This window comes from Seriola dumerili, unplaced genomic scaffold (assembly GCF_002260705.1).
Source record: "Seriola dumerili isolate Sdu_G_001 unplaced genomic scaffold, Sdu_1.0 BDQW01000449.1, whole genome shotgun sequence".
Lineage (NCBI taxonomy): Eukaryota > Metazoa > Chordata > Actinopteri > Carangiformes > Carangidae > Seriola > Seriola dumerili.
This window is the reverse complement of record NW_019174704.1, coordinates 8,097,163-8,119,740: the sequence shown is the minus strand read 5'-3', so window position 1 is coordinate 8,119,740 and position 22,578 is coordinate 8,097,163. Positions and strand designations below refer to the sequence as shown.

General features: G+C 40.4%; 2 protein-coding genes across 3 annotated transcripts in view; one reads left to right on the top strand and one right to left on the bottom strand.

Annotated features, from left to right (window-relative positions):
• LOC111234366 (angiomotin-like) overlaps window positions 1–11,123 on the bottom strand; it is a 40,308-nt gene extending 29,185 nt beyond the window's left edge. For both annotated transcript variants that reach the window (XM_022762413.1, XM_022762414.1), the window contains exons 1-2: window positions 10,870–11,123; window positions 2,411–2,708 (exon numbers count right to left, since the gene is read on the bottom strand). The gene's annotated coding sequence lies outside the window, so the exon portion shown is untranslated. The remainder of the gene's footprint in view (window positions 1–2,410; window positions 2,709–10,869) is intronic.
• A 2,454-nt stretch (window positions 11,124–13,577) lies between these two features.
• LOC111234564 lies at window positions 13,578–20,820 on the top strand (the record flags this gene model as incomplete). Its single annotated transcript, XM_022762713.1, is given in 6 exon segments — window positions 13,578–13,588; window positions 17,105–17,584; window positions 18,221–18,223; window positions 18,756–19,057; window positions 19,495–19,673; window positions 20,605–20,820. Coding segments are annotated over 6 exon segments (1,191 nt in total), but the record flags the coding sequence as incomplete, so codon positions are not given.
• Between the last annotated feature and the right edge of the window lie 1,758 nt (window positions 20,821–22,578).

Here is a 22,578-nt window from a genome sequence, read left to right as displayed (position 1 = left end):
ACCACCATACTGCTGGCTTCACTACATTGTAGCGATGTTAAATTTCTAATTTTATTAAAAATCTTAAATTTAAAATTATTATTAACGCCAGACTTGGCTCCACCATATTTCAGTTTCTGATCCCATACGGTTCAAGCAAACCTCTTACATCTATGACTATGTTACTGGCCATTAGTCTAGTGATGATTTTTACTTGTTGATAAAGTTTGTTTGCTTCATATTTGTATTTGTGTATTTGCAGTTTTACTGGGGTACTTCTGTTATCTGGAAGGAGGCACTGACTCAGAGTCTACAGGGAACAAAAGAGTCTTTGTGCAGTAAACACCACAGATTACATGAACGATTGTAACATGATTGAATGCAGCAACATGTGTATTGATATGTATCTGTGGCTATTTTTAAGTAAGGTTGGGGGTTGTTTACTTATTGTTGTTTTTTAGGTTGCTTACTGATATCTGCTTTGCAGAGTCACATTCTTTTCAGTGATTCAAACTGGTGCTAACTGACAGCTCTCTCCCCAGAAAAACAGCTGAGCCAATCAGAGTTTTGCAGGGCGTTGAGAATGGGGATGTCCTCTTCCTGTGTCAGAGCCAGAAAAGTAGCTACAGACCAATGTGGTCTAGTCTAGTGGTTTAGGGGTTCAAGTGCAGTTAGGAACCTTTGTTGCATGTCATCTCTCCTCTCTCCCCTCATTTCCTGTCACCTCTTTACTGTCATTATCAAATACAGGAACAAATGCCAAAAAAAGAAAAATGAGAAAAAAGAAAAAGAAAAGTCGCCATGAAAATGATGGTAAGTTTGGATGAAATGGACGATCGGGCTGTTTTTAGTTGACTTACACAACTGGCAATTCTTACATTCTGTATATTTTTGGTGAAAATAGTTCTTCTGTTACTACAGCATCTGTGTTGACAAAAACTGACCATGGTGGGACAGACATATTATTTCCTACTAATTTGTTAGAACAGATAATCTCTCTCCCAAACATAAACATCATCACACAGGACACAGAGTCAGACTGAATACTGTCATGAAACAAAAATGCCTATACAGTCTGATTATCAGTTGGCATTTTTACGTTAAGACTGAACAGAATGTTGTGTGGGTTTGTTACATCTGTGTGTTATTTCTTGAATAAATTATACACAGTTCAGTCAAGGCATTTAGTTTGCCAGTGTGACTCTGCTGATGTGACGCTTTGAAACAAATCTGAGCAGTTTGACATCCTGAACATTCCTGAACTCTGAAACCCCCCACAGGCAGAGCCTGAGATACACAACATTTAATGCACATCAGCACATATCACAGACACAGACAAAATTCATGTACAAATGGCTGTAAATACAAGAGGAGGCTGGGGAAGAAGAAGGAGTTAAACTTGTGAGGATGCTGAGCTCAGAGTTGTTGTAAGCAGATTGAATGAGTGCCAAATGATGACATGGACCGCCTCTGAGAGACAGGACATATGTGAAGGGAGGGTGTATGGAACATGTGACCATAAAACAAGTTTGATGAACTCATGCAGACCCCATAAGACAGATAAATAAATGTCTGACAAGTCTGACAGTTGTCAGCACTGGCAGTGCACTCATCTGAAAGATTTCTTTTGGCATATTGTGTGTTGTAAGCTTATTTTACATAAGCTTACAAAAGATCAGTATGATCATGTGTTTTCTGTTTAATTAATGTTAGTTTTATGTAAAATTTTGCAAACTGTAGCTCTAAAATATGATTCCACTGATTTCAGAAATAGGCTACAGCCATGATCTTTATAGTTTGTCCATTCCCCAGTCACCCAGACTGCACATGTAAACTTTCTCAAATATACTTCAGCTGCCATATCCTGCAGCTCATCCCAAAAATATTCAGCTAGCAGCGGGACAAGAGGAGGAGAAAAAGAAAACAACCGGAAACACAAAAGATTAAAAGCTCTGACACAGGATGAGAAGGCATCACTAGTAAAGAGCTACTTGAAACCATGTGAGAACTTCAGGGGGAAAAAATCAGTTTGATAACTGAGTCTTTTTGTAAGACATCAGAGCTCAGAAAGGTTGGAAACCACTGTTTCCATCTTTAACAATGTGCTGTATTTTAAAAACATGTTATATTATCCAATGTGTTATATCATCCACCACTCCATGTGGTGGGGTGGAAGTGTGAAGTAGCATAAAATGGAAATACAATACAAGCACCAAAAAAATTTACTTAAATAAAGTACTTGGGCAAATGTACTTAGTTACTTTCCATCACCAGGCATAACCTAACACCTCCTCTGCCTTTCCTCTCTCTTTCTCTCTCTCCCTCCGTTCTCTTGACTACCTCAGTTCCCTCTTTCCTTCCTGCCTGTACTCCTCCTCATCTGTTTCCAGCTTACTTTCCCAGATCTCAGTCTTGTCCCTCACATACCTACCTGTATGGTTGCTCTCACTCTGCTCTCCTCGCGGTGTCAGTGGCAACAGCTGCTCATGTTGAAAAGCTGCAGTTGGCTGACTGGGAGGTCCAGATGAGTCTTGATCAAGATAAGTAAGGGGAAGCAGGAGGATGGGGCTGATGATGTTGTGGGTGAAGGTGGTCCAGTGTAAGGTGATGGTAGCCTAGTGGTGGCAGGTGGGTCAACTCCTAGTCCTTGCCTTTCTGCAGACTCAGCAGGTCCTCAAGGTGCTGCAAGATATAGAGGCACTGGTCGACGTCGCCAAGAACCAGACACTCTACAGAGGAAATAAGTGGAGAGAACTTTTACTGCCATGTAGAGTTTTCACCTCATTCATTCAATGGAAAGAAACAGCAGAGCAGCAGGAGAAATGACACATCATGACACGTAGCCATGTGTTCTTCTATTTTAAATAAGAGATAGAGAAACTGAAACTGATCCAAAACAAAATGAAAAAAATCAACAGGAGACTGAACATTTGATTTTAAATTCAGACACTTCAGGATGGAAGAGCTGTGCTCTCTCTCTGCTATGTATATGCAGATTTACAGTAACCAGATTGATACATGTAAACAAACTGACTGTGGTCTGGAAGAAGCTCAACAGAAAAATATTCAGACTAGTTTTAGGTTACATCCCTGTTTATCCAAAATCATAAAATATTAACCATTTGTGTGGAAGTTTGTCATAAAAACTTTGTGAAGACTTTTAGAGTTATGGCTAAAAAGTGTTTTGTGCAGTAACAGTGACATTGACCTTTAACTTTGGCTAAGCAAGGTTGTACAGATGTCCCTCTCCCCAGCAACATTTTCCAGCTCCTTCTGGAGGATCCTGGGATGTTCCCAAGGCAGAGGAGATGTATAAGCTGTCCAACATGTTCTGGGTCTATGCCAGGAGTAATCCTGGTCAGATGCCTGACCACCTCAACCAGCTCCTTTCAACACAAAGGAGAAGCAGTTCTACTCGGAGCTCCATCTGAGCTCCTTAACCTATCTCTTAAGCATGAGCCTCGTCCCCCTGGGGAGGAAAAACATTTTAGCCGCCTGTATCCGCAACCAAGTTCTTCTGGTCACTATCATGAGCATAGGTGAGGTTTGGAAAATAGGTCAATGGGTAAACCGAAAGCTTCGCCTTCCAACTGAGATCCTCTTACCTCGCTTTCTTATTGCCAGTGTTTAAAAATAACAGCATATGCACGATAATGTTGGTGCAAAAAGGGTATTGGAGGTGTTGACTCTGCTTCTAACCTCGATTGCAGATTGGCCCAGTGGCCAGCTGATTAAGCCAAAAGAACCGCATCATCTGCAAAGAACAAAGAATAAATTCTAAGGTCCCCCAACTGCTGGACACTCTCCTACCCCCAGCTATACCTTGAGATCCTATCAATGAAAATCACAAACAGAATAGGTGACAAGGGGCAACACTGGTGGAGACCAACACCCACTGAAAACATGTTGACTTTCTCCTGAGAATACGAACACAGCTATAAAAGGAAGCGCTGTTCCTGTGGAGCCTACTGCAAGCTAAATGTGAGCACAGATCCCAGTAGAATAACATTGGACTAGTGGGTATGCTGGAGGGAGTAGAGCGTGCCTGCACAGTTGTTGCCCAGATACTTAAGGAGCTCCTCAGTCTTTATGAGAAACTACGGCTGGATGGGTCTGATTGTGCCCCATGCAGCAGACCAGGCAAGCTACAGGTACCAGGTACATGTCTCCCATAGTCACAACCGGATTCTCCAGCACTTCAGGGAAACAGGGATGGTGCACTTACTACTCCACCATTATTACGAAAGGACAAGGCAACCCCAGAGCTCTTTTTTCACTGTCAATAACCTTCTTCAACCAGTTTAACAATTTCCTCCGGCTGCCTCTACAAATCTCTGCTGTGACTTTATGAACTTTATCTACAACAAAATAATTTCCATCTACAGAGCTACAGAGTATGTCCATGAAATTTAATGTTATCACCCTCCCTTCCCCGTCAGCTCTTTTTCGACTTTCTTCCCTCGATGAGCAGTATGTAACTGACCTTGTCAGAAATCCAAGGTCTACCACGTGCCCTCTTGACCCCAGAAAACAATCCTGCTTATCGTCTGCCCCCTGCTGACACATACTGTATCATTAATACATCTCTCCTATTTGGATTTGTTCCTTCCGGTTTAAAAATGGCTGCTATCACCCCAGTCCTAAAAAAAGCCTGGAACTGATATGGACAACCTCACCAACTACAGACCCATCTCCAATCTTCCATTCCTAGCAAAACTCCTTGAGCGCACTGTGGCCAGCCAGCTCCAGGCTCATATGTCTGACAACAACTTGTGGGAAGAGATCCAATCTGGGTTTAGGACAAAACATAGTACAGAAACTGTCCTCACCAAAGTGACAAATGACCTGCTCATAGCCTCAGATTCTGGTTATCTCAACATACTCATCCTGTTAGATCTGACTGCTGCTTTTGATACACTCTGCCACAAACTTCTCCTTGACCTATTAGAACATTTACTTGGTGTCACCAGCACTCCACTATCCTGGTTCATGCCCTACCTCACAGCTAGAAAGCAGATCGTCTCCATTAGCAACCTCAGGTCTCCCACATCCCTCATGGTGTTCCCCAGGGCTCAGTTCTTGGGCCAATAATATTTATCACTTACTTTTTACCTCTTGGACACATAATTCATCGACATGGCCTTAATTTCCACTGCTATGCTGACAACACACAATCCTTTCCACACACAGCCAACATACACTTTGCCACCATCCTACTTGACTGTCCTGATATCAGTGCTTGGATGACCTGCAATTATCTCAGTCAACCCAGATAAATCTGAAGCTATCCTCATTGTTTCCCCAGCCACACTCAACACCCATTTAAATCTCACCATCCCTGGGTATATTACATCCTCTATAGCTGAAGTTAGAAATATTGGTGTAACTCTGGACTCCACCCTCTGTTTTGACACACATATGAAAAGCATCACCAAAACAGCCTTTTTCCATCTCAAGAACATCTCCAGATTACACCCCTCTCTCTCCCATTCTGTTGCAGAGACCTTCATCCATGCATGTTTTTTCATCTCAACTTGATTACTTGACTCAGGGTGTCTCAATGACTAGAAAACCATATTAAACCCCATTTACATGGATAATTAATAAACACAATAAATACTCGTATGTAAGGTTCCACACTCACATAATGTAAATTAAAAAGTTCTGACTTAAAAAAGTTTGATTGAAATTTGAGGACTCACACAGACCATAGTTGATAGATCGTCTTAAATTACAGATACAATAAAAATTAAACTCTTGCAACTGTTATTATGTGATCTGCTAGAGCGAAAACCTTTCAGTGTGTGAGCAACTACAGACCTGTGGTACAGCTGGTTAACATTTGCATTTTTTACAAGTGAAAGTGATGGTCATTAGCTAAAATAAGAAGCTACTGTCTAAGTGTAAGTGAGCTTTGACAATGAGAAAAAGAAGCTGGAGTTCAGTGAATTTGTTCAGCTGAGAACACTGTTCACAGATGACATGACTTTTTCACGCTGCCACATTCTTTGGTCATCACTCATTTAATTGCTGGCTTGTTTTCTTATTGTTTTCATTCTAGACTTTTACCAGGAACTGTAACTGAGAACATTTTTCCTACTGCTCCTGAAAGATTCAACTTATGTATTATGAAATCTTTAAATATCTTCAAGTTTGTGCTAGAAAAGTATATAAAACTATTTCACAGGCCAACATGAAAGTACCACTTTTACCACAAAAAAAGATTAAAAATGGGATTATCAAAAACACTGACGTATGGTCCTACCTGTGTGGCTTCCTTAAAAAATCTCTATATTCTCCTAAAATCAAGCTGACTGAAAACCTTGTAGGTAGTCCAACATTTGTCTGATCCACCGTGTCCACGTTCTATAAAGTCTACCTGTTTTGTGCGGGTTTTAGGTGGCGCACCTCTCTTTCCACCTACCTGCCCCCATCCAAGGTGGGGCTGGGAGGAGACAGGTGGATTTGGCAACCATTCAGCACTGTGTCACTCCCTAATACCTGCACGCTGGTGTAACTGCCTAACGTTTACTCTTTCAAAGAGATAAATAATGTCTGAGAATGTAACTTCTACTTTCATTGCTTGTGACTGTAACAATATGATGGACTGTTGGCTGATGTTGTTCCTCTTCATTTCTGTGATTATAAAAGATAAGTAGGAACATTCAGACCAGAAAACACTGGATAAACCGACTGTAACATGACCTGCAGCTTCTGCTTGAACAGCAAACAGCAGTCAAGGAGAGGATGCTGTGGTCTGATGCTGATTTTTTAAAGATCTAATAATTATTGTGGAGTGAGGAACTGACTTCTTGCATGTTTGATATTAAGTGGAAAACGTGAGCTGTTTCATGTTCATGCTGTGTAACTCTGACTTGATTAAAATTTTCATTATGCTGTGGCCTGAGGGCAGACACAGCATCATGGCCACCTCATCTTATTCACGTAGGTATGTACAGCAGGTACAGCTCCTTACTGTGTCTGGCTGCCCAAACTGTACAAAGCTCCTGCAGCTCTTTATTTAAACAAAAAATCATTTTCTTTTTTAGGGTCGCTCCAAACGGACTCAATCCCCATAGACCCCATAGACCCAGCGCTGCCCTGCTAATCGTGCTGCTCTGGAAAGAGAGGTCGTAGAGTGGCAGACAAAGGTTTTTCTCAAAGTTGAACTCAGGATATCACTTTTTGTAATAGGAGCTTCAAATTTTCCCAATTCAAAGCTACTATTACAAAAAGTGATATTCTTCTATGTGAGCACATACACGTCAGTCAACATTCACAAGTATGGACACTGTCAAGAGGAGACAGAGAAACCAGGTCATCAATCTACATCTTCAAGGATTTCTTCCCACACATAGCAGTGGACCACTCATATATATCCCAAAAACATTCTTCTGATGGTTTTCATAATGTGTCATTTCAGGGGGTGCTGCAGACCCTCAGCCCCATTTCCCACAGTTGAGTTAGTTGAGTATGCACACGTTGGGTAGTGTACTGTGAAAGCCCTAGCAATCTTCACTGGATTTTCCTTACAATGATTATGGAAACCAGCTTCCCCACAAGTGCATGTGATGGAACTTCCTTGAATTTCCATGAATTAAGCAGAGCACTTTTCTGACTCTTTATCCTCGTGTTCTTTTAAATTGGAGAAAGGAAACTAGACAGAAAACCACCACAAGTCACCCATAGTAATACTTCCTGGTCTATTCCTTCAAAGTTATCCATTTGTAAAATCATGTGGTATTTCCTGGCTTTTCCAGAAAAAGTCTTAAATCCTGATCTTCCATTGCAGAAATCTATTCACAGTCCTGGTTGAAAAAGCTTTCTGTTCACTACAAGATTTAGTCAAGCCAACAAGCCAGGAGTTTGAACAAAAAAAATAAAAATGCACAGAGCAGATGACAGGAAGTTTGAGAAATTTGGGGGTGGGGGGGGGGGCAGAAGCTGAAAGACAGTGGTAAAAGTAGAAGAAGAAGAGAAGTGTTTATATCTGAGAGAAGCAGAGCAGTGAGAGGAATTTCTAGGCTCTGGGTCAAACCCAGTGGGCCTCTCTGTCTCTGATCTGTAGGGGGTTTTCCATTCACACTCAAATATTTCATACATGGAACTCGGAGACTCTTGAGGGGCTCCTGCAACCACGCAGATGGCAACCGCGGCCGTCACTTGTGTAGCCATACTCGTGTACTTTAAGCAGGTGATCAGTGCAGAACACGAATGTCTCCAACAGACAGACAAACATGGTGAAGATGTAGCAAACTCCCTCAAAATGACATATCTTTTGATTATACCCTGAAAGCCCCTCAATACACAAGTTACTTTCCAGTTTCTGTATTACAGTTCTATTATTATACCATTTCAATTCTTGAATGTGTAGATCTGCATAACTGGAAAAATATCATGAATGTGATGACAGTTCATCAAAATTCTGAGAAAGACCTGAATTGTGCCTTCTTCAAGACTGCAATTAAAAGAAAACTAATTTAATTTTAAATAACAAATTGATAATGAAATGTATACTGTGCTTCATTTAATTAACCCTTAAATGCCCACCTCAGGTCTTTAGTGTTAAACCCTGTCTAATTCATTCATTTTATTCAGCTAACAGCCTTTAAAAGTGTTCTGGTATCTCAATTTGTCTTTCTCTAAATAGTCTTCAAGACCACATAGCAAACCAAAGTACGTTCTGTGAGAGTGTCACTTTTTTCTGTGTCCTGGATTGCAAGTGATAGTAGGTATCATTGTTTCCTTCAGTTTGACCTCATGATGGCACTGTTGTCTCACTGTTACTACAAATGAATACAGGGACAATGATGAAGACATTCATTTATTGACACAGGAACCTGAGGAATTAGTTTCTGTGCGGTTCATCAATCAGATCATTTAAAAGCAGAACTGCAGCATGAGAATGACAAAACTACCTCAGATGAAGTGCAGTCCGAATGGCACAACGGTCGACATACATCCAGGTACCATTCCCAGCAGAAGTAAGGACTCATGAGGGAATCTCTGCCCTAAATCTGCTTCCATAAAAGAGCAATTAGTTTTTCTGGCCAAATTTCCAAGTTAATACACCAGAAGATCTCACAAAGCATTCTTCTGGAAAATCTGGCACTAAGCTGTTTTGGTCTTGGCTGGAGAAAAAGAAAGAGGTGCCACGACTTCCGGGAACTGGTGGATGTTCTAAAAGTCTGAAAAATTCATACAAATGCTGGACAATTGTCCATCCACACGTATAAGTGGTCTATGAGATAACATTCAACAGCTCACACAGCCAACAGCAGTCCGTAACCATGCTAGCAGATTAGCTCACCAGCGTTACGGCTAGCTCAGCTGACTGGTAAAAAGTTATAGTAAACTTTGGGAAATGGTCACTGGTGATCTAACATGTGTGCTAATTGTAGTTGATGAGCTATAACATGCAAAATCTCCAGAATAACTGACTTTTAAAAATTACTCCTAACTGTGGCTGAAAAGCTAATTTCTAGCTTCTACAGTAAACTCGTGTTTGAGGTGAGGTGGCTTTGAGATGTATCATCATGTATCACGTGTGTGTGTGTGTGTGTGTGTGTGTGTGTGTGTGTGTGTGTGTGTGTGTGTGTGTGTGTGTGTGTGTGTGTGATAGAAAAGCAGTGTATGAGTGTGTGAGTTAATGGGTGTATATGGCTTTTTGAGGTTGAAAAATTAGAAAAGTGCTTTAGAAGTTAATTTACCACTTGACATTAAGAACAGATGGACTGCACACTGGATCAACAGAGAGACGTCCTTCATTTAACAGCTTTAATAAGGGATGTCTGTGTCGTTAAAATGTGTTAACTGAAAAAAAATAGACTATCCACGCATACAGTTGGTATTATGTCTCTGTTTCCAGGAAATATCCACATTATAGAATTGTGTTATTTAACATTATAACACACTATTTCTGTTATTAACCTACCAGTACAGAATAGTAAATAAACTCCTGACAGTGTCTAGTCAAATTCATTCTTTAAACTTTGGTCTTCACACTGCTTTTAATTCATATCTGCATTATTTTGTGTTTGAGTTGGGAATTTTGCTGATCAGAATGATTTATCAGTATCACTATTATCGAACAGATTGATTTTGACCATCAAATCTTTTTAATCTAAAATGACAACACAAGAATATATGTGCAAATAAACAAAGGCCTGAAATTCCTTTGTTTACCAAACCAGTGATATGGATGAATTTTCTACCAGTCACAGTTCACCTGATGCAGTTACCTGAATGTTGCATTAATAAACCCAAGAACATGCTGCAGTGTTGACAGAGCAAACCTGTGTTAACTATTAGCTATAATCATGTTACTGTTAGGAGTGTTAACTGTGATAGAAATCTCCAGATAAGCAGATTATGCTGCGCATGTTAACGTTCTCAGTGAAACCTTGTGTATATGAGACCAGTCACAGAACCATGTCTCTGAGGACCCCCTGGAACCATCAAGGACCCTTTGTGTGGCCCCACATGGGAAAATCTAAACTTGAAGCTGAAAAGCAGCAAACAGGACCTCTGCTAACACAGGATACACCCACCTACACTTTCCATTATCCAGGCTTCAGTTATCGGTATATGCAGAAAATACCAAGTCATTAAAAATCATTAACTCACAGAAGCCTTCAATGAATGAAATATGAACCAGGACGAGACATACGGATTAGATCACAATAATTGTCCGAAACTATAAACCACCCTCTCCTCTGGCTGCCTTCATGATACAACAGAAAACTGCCTGTAACTTTCCTGCGGGGACAGATTGTTTTCTCTTCGACATCGGTTTGTAATTTTCTCAACTGTGATACGTGAATACGCTAAAGTGGGAACCGAGCACACAGTTTAACCAACTTTAGTATCTTAACAACATGTCCGTTTTACCTTTCTGCAGAGATCCTTCCGTTCACTTTTTCGGTCCTCGATGAAACATCTTTTCTGTTATTTCACTCCGGACTGAAGCGACTCCTCTGGCTGCACAAATTCTTCTCTACAACAGCACTCTCTGCCGCCGCTTGATCGCGGGCTTCGCAGCGGATTTTAATCCTTTCTCCCGGAAAAGGTGTTCGTTCGCGGCCAAAAACTTTCCGTCCTTCCCAACAAATTTCATATTTAACCGTAAAAAAAAGGAAGCAATACAGGAGAAGAAACAGGAAGCTCCCCCTGCCTGATCTGCAGTATGAGAGGAATGTCCCCCACCTCCCCCCTCATTCGTCTTCCTCCAGCTAATGCAACTAGAGGAAAAAGTTTTTTTGGAGCAGGGAAATCCCTCCTCCTCTCGTCTTCTCTTGTTGTGTGTTTATTAAAAGCGTAAATCCAATTATTATAAAGCAGATGTATAACAGACCAGCCCATGAATGTGACAAATACAAGACGGAACGATAGGTTGAGTTCAGGCACCAAGTAAAGCACATAAATACGGCCTGAATATGAAATAAAATTATTTGTTTTATGGTGAAGTTCCACTTTATGTTCAACACAAGCAGGCTGATTTAAGAAGCTAATTTATAACCTGTTCCAAAAAGCTCCTTTTAGGAATGAAACGTAGAGATCAGAAAATGAGTCCCTTTATACTTTTTCTTAGGTTACTGTGGCGGTTTTGTTGCCGATTTCTCAGTCATGAACTCAGAGAAAGTAAAAGTTCAAACACGAACTGAATGTAGAAAAAAAAGGAAAAATGACAAGAGCTTTTACGAGTTCGAGCACAGACTATGGGCTCTTCTGCTGCCTTCGCGCGCCGTCGGAAATGTAGGAATTTTGCAACAACAGTGCACTTGCCAACTGATTGATCTCTAGAACTACACTATTGTCAAAAGTACGTGGACACTGGGCAGTTAACCTGAAGCAAAGGGAATCTCAGTGTTTAAAGGCAGGACATATTGGTACCTGCAACATATATCCCATAATTTCTGAGGCAAAACATAAACAGGAAGTTGGAAGATTATCAGGGAGAATTTTATCAGCAGAGCTGGGAATTCTAGCACAACCTTACCCACTTTCAAGGTGTATAGAGGAGGGGAAAAGTCTGATGAGGTAAAAACAGCAGTATAAAAAACAATAAAGTTGCACATTATATTACAAGTGTTATTGGAGTTTTTATCTCTTTGGTCAGCAGAGCTGCCATATTGCTGTAGATACAATATTATATACAATTATTAAAGCAAAGTTAAAACCATTCATGTTGTTTGTGTGGTCTCCTCTCATTTCATTGTGTCAGAAATTCCAGTAACTGAGAAAGCATGTCAAACTTCAGAGCTCAGGAGCCCTTCAGCTTCAGCCAGCCAGCGATGTAGCCACTGTAGATACACAGGTTTTCCCATTTTTGTATCACCACAAAGTTAAATAAGGAGGATGGAGCAGTGCATGAAAACTGACTGCTGTCCGCCACGGGGAAAGAAGATGCTGTCATCAATTTACTCATGTTTGAGAACCCAGCTCACGCAACTACAGCCATTTGGTAACTAAGGTGAATGAACACTTGATACCCCGCACAAATGTTATAAATGACCAGGCATGTTTTCATTAGAGCTCACAGTGGCCCAGTAAGTCTGTGGAGGATTTTGTGAAAGGATTATATGAGTTGGCAGAACAGTGTGAGTTTGGGGATACAGAGGCATCACTGACCATGATGTTTCTGAAAAGTAGCAGATGGAAAGCAACCTGAGTCTAGATAGAGCCATCAATACTGCCTGCCAGTTTGAGCTAATCAAGTTACATACATAAGTTAAAGCAGTCTAGTCTTGCTGCCAAGAAAAGAGGCATAAAAAATTTGTTTTCCACATTGGATGCATCCTCCATATCCCTCTGGACCCTGAAAGTGTCAAGCTAACCACCTTCATCACTCACAGGTGTCACAATCTGCCTCTGCTCCTACCTGAGCTCTCTCTCACCCCACTGGCTGACCACACCTACCTCATCAGCGCCTTCAGCTCCACCTTGAGCTCTCAGCTGTATCTCATCACTCATCAAGTCAGTATATATGCAGCCCCGGTTCATTCACTCATTGCCAGATTGTTCGCTGTACTCATGCAAGACTTTCCATCTCCAGACTGACCTCCTGGTATCGACTCTGCTCGTCTCTGACCATCTTGCCTCGTATCTGCCCCAGTAAACACCTCCGCCTTCTGTCCCTGACCATGAGTTCTGCCTGTGCACTTCCTGGTTCCTGTCTGCCTGTCCCTGTGGCTGTTTGGCATTCTCCAGCTCCAACGTTGCAATGTGAGTATTTCCCTGCTGGTTTCCTGATCCTTTGTCTGGCTCTGATTACCCACCTGCCTGCTCCTTCCTGGTTCGTCTGCCCTGCTGACTGCTCACCTGGTTCCGATCCTCCTGCTCCCTCAACGACGTCTCCAGCCTGCATCCTAAGGTAGCTTTCACCATCAACAGGGTGGGTTGAGCAGGCACCCTTTATGTAGAGGCTACAGTCCCCGCTGCAGCAGGCCCTGGTTCGAATCCCGCATCGGACGGCCTTTTACTGCATGTCGTTCCCCCTCTCTCTGCCTCCCCATTTCCTGTCTCTCTCTACTATCCTGTCTAATAAAGGCACAAAAGCCCAAAAAATATACTTTAAAAAAAAAAAAAAAAAAAAAAAAAAAAAAAAAAAAAAGTAACATTTTATTGGATCAACTTTATATACACTGAACAACTCACAGAGAACAGTTCAGATGAAATGAAGAAGAAAGTATCTCCTCTGTGCTGTATTGCAAGAGGACAAGATGTCAAGTTTTGTGCTTCCAGTCAGGCCCCATGTGACAAGGTTTGCAGGGCTTGGAAGGACATTGTAGATGCTGTGAAGGAGGAAGTGCTGGCCTCATTAACCATGTCACCCTATGTGATCTTCCTTCCCTCTGCCCCTTCTCACTGCCTCCACTCACCCTGTTGTCCCATCCCTTTATTAACATACTAAAAAAAAAAAAATTAAGCCCATTCAATAGGCTAAACAGAGCAAATAGTCTAATAAATAAAAGGCTATATGTCTCAGAACATTAACCAAGAATAGGATTTCAAATCAGATATATGCTGCATTCAAATTGTAAGTATTTTATCGTGGCATGCATTGCAGATGGCGTAAATTGTATCCTCAGACATCAGTCCGTGTCAATCCCTCCTCCCGTCCTCTGTCCTCAGACATCAGTGTCAGTCCTTCCTTCTGTCATGTGTCCTGTCTCTCCTCCCTCTGCTGCTGATGTAACTGACTGCTGGTAGAAGTAAGTTTAGACACTGTTTTGACTTTGTGAACACAAGGGAATCCCTTCAAATTTGGCACAAACATTCCCTTGGAGTCAAACATATACAAAATGTACCAAACATGTTATGTATGAAAGCACCAATAAAGACAAACTAGCTGTAACAAGTTTGACCTCACTGGCTAATGACAGTGCCCTCTGCTGGTTGACCAGATGAAACAAGTTGACTGCGTTGCATTTCCCCTGTCCTGTTCATGTGGGTGTCCTACAAACTCAACTGCACAAATACACTTTGGAGGGAAATCTTACCAAGTTGGAGAAACTGCTGAAAAAGGGAATGCAACTAGTTACAGTAAATAGTACAACTATTGTTGTGTATCTATACTATAAAACATCTAGTTTGGTAACATGCAAATAAAGATTAATTCCATACTCTTCTCTAAAAGAGTTCTGCTATTGCAGCATAGCCAACTGTAGCATTAACAGCTGTTCACTTACCAGTCTCACTAAGAGCTTGAGGAAATGTTACAAGAGGTTATAATATGTCCTCTGAGCAGGTACTTCCTCAGGGCAGACTGGACGCTACAGTGAGCTGTTATCGAAAAGTGACCAACCGGGCTGGGGGCGAGCTGGTTATTATGTTAACTTAAGTAGAAGAAAAGAAGTGATAGAAACAGAAGCAAAACAAAAGGGTTGCTTTCCACCACTGGAGACAGCTCTTGGTGAGTAGGAATGAAGTGTGATAATGGACTCGCAATGTTTCTTTTAGACTGGTAAGTAAACTGCTGTTAATGCTGATGTTGACTATGAAGCAATACCAAAACATACAAATAGCTCCTTTAAGTCAAAGGAACACTTGCACTTCAAAATGAAGAACAATAACAAAAACATGGTCTCAGTGTTTTCTGATGTGTTTCAGGTGTTGATGTGAATTGTGTGACTCACCTGGGTCAGAGTCCACTGTTCTGTGCTGCTCTCTTGGGCCAAGTGAAGGTGACGGAGCTGCTTTTTCATTATGGAGCTGACCCTGACCAGTAAGTCTCTGCCTGGCACTCACTGCAAAGATACTTAGTTTGCCCATTGTCAAAAGGCTTGCTTCTAGAGTCTTGTTCATATTGATGGAATGATTTTGTATTAAAAGCAACTTCGTTACTAAGAACCAGTGTATCCTAGAGATGTCGACATCTGCACATTTGAACATTAAAACATTCTGATAACTAGAGTTTTTCTCTCTCTCAGGTTTAAATGAAAAACTTCTCCCGTAGCAAATTATAACAGCTGTATCTCATGTTAATGGTGTAAGTTATTTGTCAATAGACCAGAATTAAACATTTGGTTGTTGTCTCATTAATGTCAAATCATTTAGATTTAGAGCAAGTAGCTCATGCATGAAAAATAGTAGGATACTGTTATTTCAGTGTGTCAGGTACATATTTAATCAATGCACCATATCTGCTGCTCATCCCATTATTAAGGTGGCCCTGAAGTGCAAAACACAACAGCAAATCAGAAAACACAACAGTAAATCAGAAAACATAACAGCATTAGAGAGATTCAAACCGGAAAAGTTAGGTACATTTTTTATTTTTTTTTTTTAAGAGGTAGGTAGGAAGTTAGGAGCTGGAACAAAACTATTAATAATGTATTGCCCTCACTGCGGCAAGAAATTATTTACAGAGCTACGGCCAAGTTTTTGCAGCGGCTGTGGCAAGGGGCTTCCAGGGATTGTATATGATGAATGTGAAGCCATGGATGAACCTCAACCTGACGTTAAGCCTACGAATGCACCATCTTCAGGTAACGTTAACATTATGTTGCTAACGATACTTAACAAATGACATTATTTATATATTCAACTATGCTGTCTTCAAAGCTCAGTGACGTGTGATGCATTTTTTGTACAGTTCTGTTTTTGTTACTGTCTACTAGCAGGCTAATTAAACAGGGCTCTAATGTTAACGTTAACGTTACACTAAACCCCGCCTTGAACGGTAAAAAAAAGTGATAAGGGTAACGTTAGTTTGTCAGTAACGTTAGATAATCAACTCCAAAAATCTCCTGCAAAATGACACTGTGGTCAAAACAATGTTATGTCTTCTCAAAATGGTATTTTGTGTTTAAATGACACACACACCCCATCATATGAATAAACATTTCTAAGAACCAGTTGAACACTGTTGAGCAAAATGTAAAACACTAGTATGAATGAATGCCAGCGTGTTCCATGTGAACACAAGAGATGTTATTTATGAAGATTGTGCCAAATGTAGAGAATTATGTCCAGTGTTTGGGAAAAAAAGAGTGGTTTAGAACAGCAATCAGAATGTAAAGCAGGAGATGTGCTTGTATTTCAGCAGTATTGGTTCAGGGGGTTGGTACATGAGTTACAGGTTGTGGTCATTGTGTCTCAAGTACCAATGTTAGTGTGTAAACAATTGAGAAAAACTGTAATTAGCCAGGTAATGTAGGTCATGCTATTCACAACAAGTCATTTTCGTTTGTCTTCCAGCATTGTTACCAAACAAATGCAGATCCACCAATGCTTGTGGATCCACAAACCCATCTCTGTGTACTTTTTTGCAATATCGCAAGAAAAAGGCAGAACTTCTCATTTGGGAGAATGGGTAAAAAATAAATAAATAAATAAATAAATAAAAAAGAATGCACAGGTTAGTTGCTTGTTCTGGTTCAGAGCCTGTAGACACATATTTGCCTTCAGATCTAACATTATCTTGGATCCAAATGTTGTCAGTAAAGAGGTAATTTTAGCACAACTTATGCTGAAGTTATATGGATTTGCTTCATGTTTATTGTGGGAAAACAATTGCTCAAGTGATACCCTTGACCAAGCACCCAGCAAATGCTAATGAATTGGTTTGTAATTGCTGATAATACCAGATGACAATGAATTTCCCAATTTGTGTCTGTTTTCTTTTGCAGATAAATATTGGGTTGATGGCTTTACAATTAAAACCAATACGTGGAAAAACCCTTCCACTGAACACAGACCCTGACACGAATGCCGAAACTCTCCATCAACTTGCTGAGAAGAAGATGAGGGACTTTAATAAGGATCTAAAAGACGAAGGACCCTTCATCCCCCTGTACCCTGCTGCCTCTGAAATAATCAATGTCCCTGGGACAGACAATCCTTTTGTGCTTAAGGAATACAAGGCAGAAGTAGGGAAACCATATCAGAGGATCACATTTTTTCTCTGCACAAAAAAACTGAGTTTGATCTTGCTGACACACTGTTGAGTGTGATGTTATGTTAACACATTTGAGAGTATTAAGCAATTGTTAACTTATAGCAACAATACAGTCTGTTTTAATGTAAATGGTTATTTTGTGATTTTACTGCAGCCATTTGAACCTCAGCATGAGAGCAGCCCCATAACGCAAACAGAGACACTGTAAGCAAGTTTATATCTAAACATATACATTCTGTTAGTTCTTCATGTGGATAGTTGCATCAGGTCCACCATTGACAGTCTTACTCATTTAAGGGTACACTATACAAAATGTGACTATAGAACACATATACTGGACTCCTTCAGCTTTCTGTGTTGTACCTTGTTTTTTCCCACACCTAAATATAAAACGTATTCCCTATCTCAGGAATTCCATTGGCCGACTGTCACCAAGGAGTGACGTACCAGAGGTAATAATACATTAGTATATATTACTTGTGGTGTTTTTGTATCTTTTGTAGTTTCATATATTACTTTTTTATTACATTGTACTTTTTCCGTGTCCATAAGAGTTGAATCCGTTTTTTCTTCTTTTGAGATTCTCATTGTTTCTTGGCATTAGAGATTGAAGCGGTTGAAATGTGTCTTTTCATTTCATGTCACATATTTGGTAAGACAAACACCAAGTGAACAAATGTACCACATACTTTGACCCATTAAATATATTTTTATTTTCTCTACATATTTCAGATCATACTATCTGATACTGAGGACACTATTCAAAGTACCGCAGGATGTTCTACCACCAGGAGCGGTTATTATGGGTGTGTGTGTGTGTGTCTTTTTTTCTTGTGTAAGAAAGTGTACGGGGGGATATAAATTAATGTTGTGTTCATTTCGCAGGAAGTACACAGACCTGTATGCACCCGTTGTCATTGATGATAATGACGATGATGATGATGAGATTTCAAATGAAAGACATGCGTCTCCAGAGGAACCTGAGTAAGTCACTAAATTTTTATTATTACAACTGTATTAACCAGTAGTCTCTGCACTTGGTAGTTGTTGACGCCCACAGAGCTGCAGTTCTGGTCACCATATCCTGGTCAAACTATGGATTGCAAAGTCTTTTTGCCTAACTGTGCTCTGTCCTCACATATCTGTCCTCTCAGGAGTTTCCTTTTTTCAGTGGCAGCGTGCAATCTGACACTGTGGGAGTTAACGATTACAAGGCATAGCGAGTAGTGGCTATCTCAGTATGCATGGTACTATGATATATTCATATTGTATGCATTAGTGTTCAAACTGCTAGCTACTAAAATATGCTTGTACCAGGTCCTATACATCTGAAGTATTTCTTTACCTAATTTCCACTTTTTTGAAGGCATACAAGTGTATTGGCTCAAGAAATCATTGCAGATTTGACACTTGCTCTTGAACACAAAAAAGTCAGCAGGTTCAATGTAGCTAGGTCAAACATATGGGACGAAGCTGTCAGAGGATTTAAGCGTGGCTCTTACTCTGAAAACAATGACATGCTTGTGAAGTTCACCGACGATGCTGGCTCTTTTGAAGAGGGTTTGGATACAGGTGGCCCAAGGTGTGAATTCCTCACCCTTCTAATGAGTCATCTCAAAGATCGCCCCATTTTTGATGGACCTTCAGAAAGCTGCTACCTTGTGTATAATTCCAATGGTATTTTTTTTAGGTAGTTTATTTGTGTGTGTAAGGGAAAATTTGCCCATTTTCAACCTTACCTCTATCTATCCCGGTTAGGAATATAGTGTAAAGAACGCCTGCAGTTGTTGCTGATCTGGTCCGTGTCTCTGGGGTGCAGCTCGGCACCTGTTGTACTTCCTGCATTCAGTGATATCAAAAGACGCATTTAACACGGACAAGATCGGCAACAGCTGCAGGCGTTTTTCACACTATATCCCTAACTGGGATAGATAAAGGTAAGGTTGAAAATCAGCAAATTTCCCCTTCAAGCAACTTTTAATGAATTATTATTTAATTTAACCTTGAAAACATTTTTTGTAAAGTTTGCAAATCCTTGCTATTTCATTTTCCTGTATATTTAAAAATAATATGATGATTAATTGTATGTGCTTCCTCTATACTCTGCATAACAGCTGCCAGGGAAGATGAGTATTTCTTGGCAGGGAAGATGATTGCAGTGAGTATAAAACATGGAGGACCAGCCCCACATTTCCTCGACAAGAACCTGGTGAACCACATTTTAGGCCAGCCTGGCTTCAAAGCCACTGTAGCAGATGTAGCAGATGAGGAGATAGGAAAGGTTCTGCGTAAGGTAGGAAGAGAGTCCTGAAATTTGAACTTTACAGTTTTTCTCGATTGCTAAGACACATTTCTCGAAAGCAGCTCTCCTTTTCTCTAAACTGTGAACACAAAACCCAATTTTCAAGCTACATTCACAAAACCTCAGACTCTTCTTGCAAAACCAAACTTTCACCTCAAAACAGTTTAATCTGTGCTCAAAACTGAACTATGTTGTCAAATCGTGCCCCGAGTCTATCAAAATTAAAAACACTACTGAGCAGTCACTAAACACTACATAGAAAAATAGAAAACACAATACTCAGGACATGAAGCTCTCGAAATAAATGTTTATTGTTCACTGTAGGCTAAATGCATGTTGCAAAACAAAAAACCTGTGCATTAGCACTTGTACATAGTAAAAATATAAAAGTACAATAAACAGAAATCTTGCGCATTTACACGTAGCACTTGTACAGTACAAAAACAAACAGAAATCTTATGCATTTAGCACTTTTATACAGTAAGCCTACATAAAAATAAAGTACAAAAGTATACAAATGAGAAGTGCATTACTCAGCCACAGCATCATTTCTCTGTACTGGGTCAGGCCGCAGGACTTCATCCACATCACAGGCCACATTTTGTCTGGCCAGGCAACAGGGGAAAAAAACCCTGGCATGCCATATCCAGGCTTGGCATGCCTCCACACCTATGTCACCACAGGCCAGTTCCATGGCTTGCAGGAGATTTACCCTGGTGTAAGGTTTGCGTTCATATACCTTCCACCGCCATGAGGAGAATTCTTCTTCAATGGGGTTCAGGAAAGGGGAGTACGGTGGAAGGCAAAGATTGATGAAACCTTGGTTCATATTGAACCACTCTCTAACCCGGAGGGCTCTGTGAAAACTCACATTGTCCCAAACAACAACATAGATGGGATACTCATCCTGCTGCCCTAACAGAGCATCTCGCATGTGATTGAGGTAAATGAGGAGCTGGTGAGTGTTGTAGGGCCCAAGGTTGGCATGATGGTGGACAACCCCATGATTGCTGATGGCAGCACACAATGTGACATTGCCACCACGCTGCCCAGGGATACCAACAATGGCCCGTTGGCCAATCACGCTACGGCCTCTCCTTCTCCTTTTGGTGAGATTAAACCCTGCTTCATCATGTAGATGTATTCATGGGGTTCTTTCCATTGCATCCAGTTGAAAAACTCTGTAGAAATAGATATAGTTTTGTAAGTGATACAGAAAAAGTGATTTAGGCCACTACAGTAAATCACTACTTACAGTAATCAACATTGAATGTGTCTGGATATATACCAACCTGTACATACTGGAATCTTTGCTCTTTGACTCTGTCTGAGTTGTGTTCAAAGGGCACTCTGTACAGTTGCTTCATGCGTAGTCTGTTGCGCTTGAGGACATGATCAACAGTAGAGAGGCTGACACTGTTGATACCCTCAAAATTTACATGGTCCTCAATGATCTTCTGCTGAATTTCATGCAGTTTAATGGCGTTGTTCTCACGGACCATATCGACAATTAGGGTCTCTTGGTGTGGGGAGAACATAGCTGTCCTCCCACCCCCATGTGGCAGTCTTTCAATTCTACAAAAAGAGAACATGCAGTTACAAAAATATACGAATACAAGGCCTACAAGACTAACCCTCCATTACAATACTACAGTACATCGGCACAGTGGTGTACTGAAACATATATTTACTTACAGTATACTGTGGTACAGTATACATATAGTCATACAGTAATTGCTGTCAACATTTACATACTATAATGTCAAAAAAGGTAATTACCTGTTCTCTTCTCTAAATCTTCGGATTATGGTGGACACAGTGAATCTACTGATCTACTGATGTTTTATGTATTTTTCTGACGCCCAAGCTGCCGGAATATTATAATTTTTTTAAAGTTTTTTTTTTTTTTTTTTTTTTTAACAGTGTAATTATGACAAAATAAACTTAGTACCTACTAAAGTTTTCACTACATATATGAGACTGGACAAACGTAGATGTAGACCTGATGACTGCCAAGGCACGCAACTGAGGCACGCAACCGTGAGGCAGTAATTCTAGTTTTCATGTTTATATGGGTGAAGAATAACATTTTGCTACTCAAAACTGCAGTACGTCTGCCCTCTCGGCCAGAAAAAGAGATAGATCTCAATTAAATCTTTGTTTTATTTTTTATTTTAACTGTTGCAGATGTTGAAAGCTGCAGAAAAATGCATTCAATAAGAGCTTAAAATTATATTTCAGCATACATACCTGACCTGGCATCAGTCACAAGCCATTAAAGAAGTTCATTGTAAGGACATGCAGAGTTATGGACCCAGTCAAAGAACTGCTGTGTAATCCACATTTATAGACTATTAGCTTTAGGAAATGTTTATATTGTTGTTTGATCAGTTAACCACTTGTATTATGATTAATTCCAGGTTTGAAGGATGTAATATGAAATCAATGCTCCAGTCTGTCATTATTAGTGCCATTAGGTTTATATGTTATTTCATCCAATGTTTTATGGTCATGGTGGAAGACGGATGTGCGAGTTAATAGGTAAACTGTAGAATTAATGTAGTAAAATTACTCTCTTCTCCAAGTTGAAACACAGGAGAGGACGGGTGGTGCCCCTGAAACGTGCGCCAGCCCAGGAGATAAAACAGTTGTGATCAATTCACACTTTGCTCAAAGCCTGGTTCAATGGCTTTTTTGTAGCTCTGTAGCTATGTAGTTCCAAACTCTTAGCCACGGCTCTTAGCCATTTTTGCACTTTATAATTTTGTCCGCATCCTTCTTTCTTTGCCATGTGCTCCAAGTAGCATTCTTTTTGTCTACATGCACAATCTTTTAATTTTATTAGCCAAGTCAAGACCAAAAGGGCATCAGAGTAATTTTTGTAACTTTTAATTAT